Source organism: Pteropus vampyrus, unplaced genomic scaffold, assembly GCF_000151845.1.
Source record: "Pteropus vampyrus isolate Shadow unplaced genomic scaffold, Pvam_2.0 Scaffold814, whole genome shotgun sequence".
Lineage (NCBI taxonomy): Eukaryota > Metazoa > Chordata > Mammalia > Chiroptera > Pteropodidae > Pteropus > Pteropus vampyrus.
The window spans coordinates 399,146-401,860 of NW_011889595.1; the positions used below are offsets into that span (position 1 = coordinate 399,146).

Below are 2,715 nucleotides of genomic sequence, written 5' to 3' on the forward strand. Positions count from 1 at the left end.
TACTTTCATTCCTTCTGCTTTATTAAATGCCAAGGTATCTTCCATCATTGCAAAGACTTTTTGGATTTTAATACAGAATGTCCTTATATAAGTGTGTACTGATCCACTGGAGAATTCATCAGAAACAAGAGTTATCAAAAAAGATCTAAAAACCGTAAGGCAACTTAATTTAATAGCCAGATGAAGAATTTCCCACTGAGGCCTTGGGAGAATAGAGGGTGCACAAAGGAAGAGGGGAATACCAATTTATAACTCTAAGAATGTGAGAAGGAATGATAATAATCCATAAGATTGACCCACTTTACTGTTATTTTGGTCTTGAAGATAGCATAACTACATATTTCTCCATCACAGATAGCGTAACTTCACATTTCTTCAATATAAACTGCCCTGTATATTGCAGTGGACTCCTAATATACTTATTTTATAAACATATTAAGCAGTTTCTCCATTTTAAAGTCTTTGTAAAATATATATTAAGGCAACAGGTTATTATTGCTTTTAATTAATTAAATCTTTTTGCATGTGGAATATGTTAACAAAAATATAGTTAAATTCACAATACTTTTTTTAATTTGCAATTTTTAAGGCTAGAATTAGGCCTTTAAAAAGATCGAGCTCTTCCCTATAACTATATGACACTGTTGTACTTTACATGGCTTCAGATGGCCAGTAGACTTGATAGATAATTTGTCAAAAGTTCAAATGATCTCTAATGACAGTAGGTGGGATAAAAGTCATGAACATGTGTGAGATTCTACTCCTGAAGTGTCTTCATTTTCCAGGCCTTATAATAAATATTGATTGAATTTACTCATTCTCTTGGTCAGCTCATAAAAATCATTCTGTCCCTTAGTAGCTGTGTGACCTAGGGGGGCAAGTCACTTAACTTCTCCGTGCTTCAATATCTTTATTTGTGAAATGAAAGAAAAGAACCATCCGTTTTCTTTGAGAAATAAATGAATGAATTTGTGTAAAGTGTGTAGAACAGAGTCTAACACATAATATATAGTCAATAAAAATTTTACATATTGTTTTTGAAAGTGTTGAAATTACGATATTTTTTCTTATTGAGCTTATATTTTGGATATAAAGTATTGCAAAAGAAAAATTATGATGATGTCTTCCGATTCTAGGGTATTATCTTCTTTTTATAGATGTCACTTTTCCTCTCTCATGTTCCTGCAGGGATTATCTCAGTGACAAAGACTTATGGAGCAAATGCCGAGAGCCTGAACACGTGATTTCCTGGAATCTGACACTTTTCTCCATCTTGCTCATTGTAGCAGTGATGCAGATGCTGCTCTGTGCCATCCAGGTGGTCAATGGTCTCCTGGGGACGGTGTGTGTAGACTGTCAGTGTTGTGGCTGCTGTAGGGTAAGTTAAAATCTTTACCCTCTCTTCTCAGAGTGCAGGAGGCCAAAGCTAGCCTCCAGCACTAATGGAATGGGAGGGTCGAGAGGGTGGCAGCTACAAAAAACCAGAGCCAGGTTGCAAAGTCCAAGCAGCCCCATCTATCAATTCAGGGAAACAGTGACATTGTGTTGATAGAACCCAGAAACTGCTTTCTGTGCATGTCAATTTACCCAGGCTGAAGGTAACCAAAATTTCCAGTCTCACACCCATTTGACCATAGTCCTAGAGAAAAGGACTCCGTAGACATATAGAAATTTACAATAATGTTACGTGAAAATCCTCAGGAAGTGGGCATTTCGTCAGCATTAACACATCATGGTCTGGCCCAAAATGTTCTCACCATTTCCTAACTTGATCTACACAGTGGGTTAAAGTTAGCAAGGAATATCAGGAACACATTTCTGGGTATTTTCTTTGCCCTGGGGGAAAAAAAAGAGCAACATATCAATACAAAACCTATATTTTATGAGATTTCTAATATAGAAAAGAGAACTAGATATATGGTTGTGGGGAGGAAATCACTGAGGATCTGGTATAAGTAACCAATAAGGGGCAGGAGTAATCAGTAGAATTGGGAAGATGTGGCGGGGCGGGAGAGAAAGGGGAGGCAAGCGAAAATAAAAAGAATGATATCATAATTAAGTTTTTCTACCTTCTAGGGATATGGACGAGTTTAAATCTCTATGATGATCTTTAACATGATGACATGTGGGAAGACACATTAAACTTCTTCTCTCTTTGGGGTTGTCAAATTTTATCTACTTTCAAACCGTCAAAGCTTAGGGAAGGCAGAGTTATTCCTTCTCCTTTCCAATCATCTTAGTTCCACTTAGAATTTTATAGTATTGACTATATTCCCTTATTAGTTTCAAATAAGATAGTATGGTCACTTACGTTATATTTTTTAATCTTTCAAATTGGCTTTCTTTTAGAATTCAGCAGATTCAAAATAAATTTACCAACTTTTTTCTTTAGAACTGAAAGATGTAAGACATCCCATATACTGCCACCCTGCTTCTTTGCATATAGAGATGTTTATATCTTTGGAAGTTTTACATAACTAAGAGGAAGAAAGCACATTAAATGAGAAACTAAGAGAAATTTTTGTTTCCTAGATTTATGGAAAAAAAGAATGACTGATTTATCAAAAATAATTTATATTTTATGTCTTTTTAAAATATTTTTTATTTTCAATTGCAATTAGCATATGATATTATATTAGTCAGGTGTACAACATAGAGATTAAACATTTCTAATAACTTACAAAGTTAAATCTAGTACCCATCTGACACCATACA

General features: G+C 34.7%; 1 protein-coding gene across 1 annotated transcript in view; it reads left to right on the top strand.

Moving 5' to 3' along the window:
- TM4SF4 (transmembrane 4 L six family member 4) overlaps nucleotides 1-2,444 on the top strand; it is a 17,484-nt gene extending 15,040 nt beyond the window's left edge. The window contains exons 4-5 of the mRNA XM_011385805.2: nucleotides 1,189-1,378; nucleotides 2,077-2,444. Coding sequence (XP_011384107.2) covers nucleotides 1,189-1,378; nucleotides 2,077-2,094 — 208 coding nt within the window. The 3' untranslated portion in view covers nucleotides 2,095-2,444. The remainder of the gene's footprint in view (nucleotides 1-1,188; nucleotides 1,379-2,076) is intronic.
- Nucleotides 2,445-2,715: the final 271 nt, after the last annotated feature.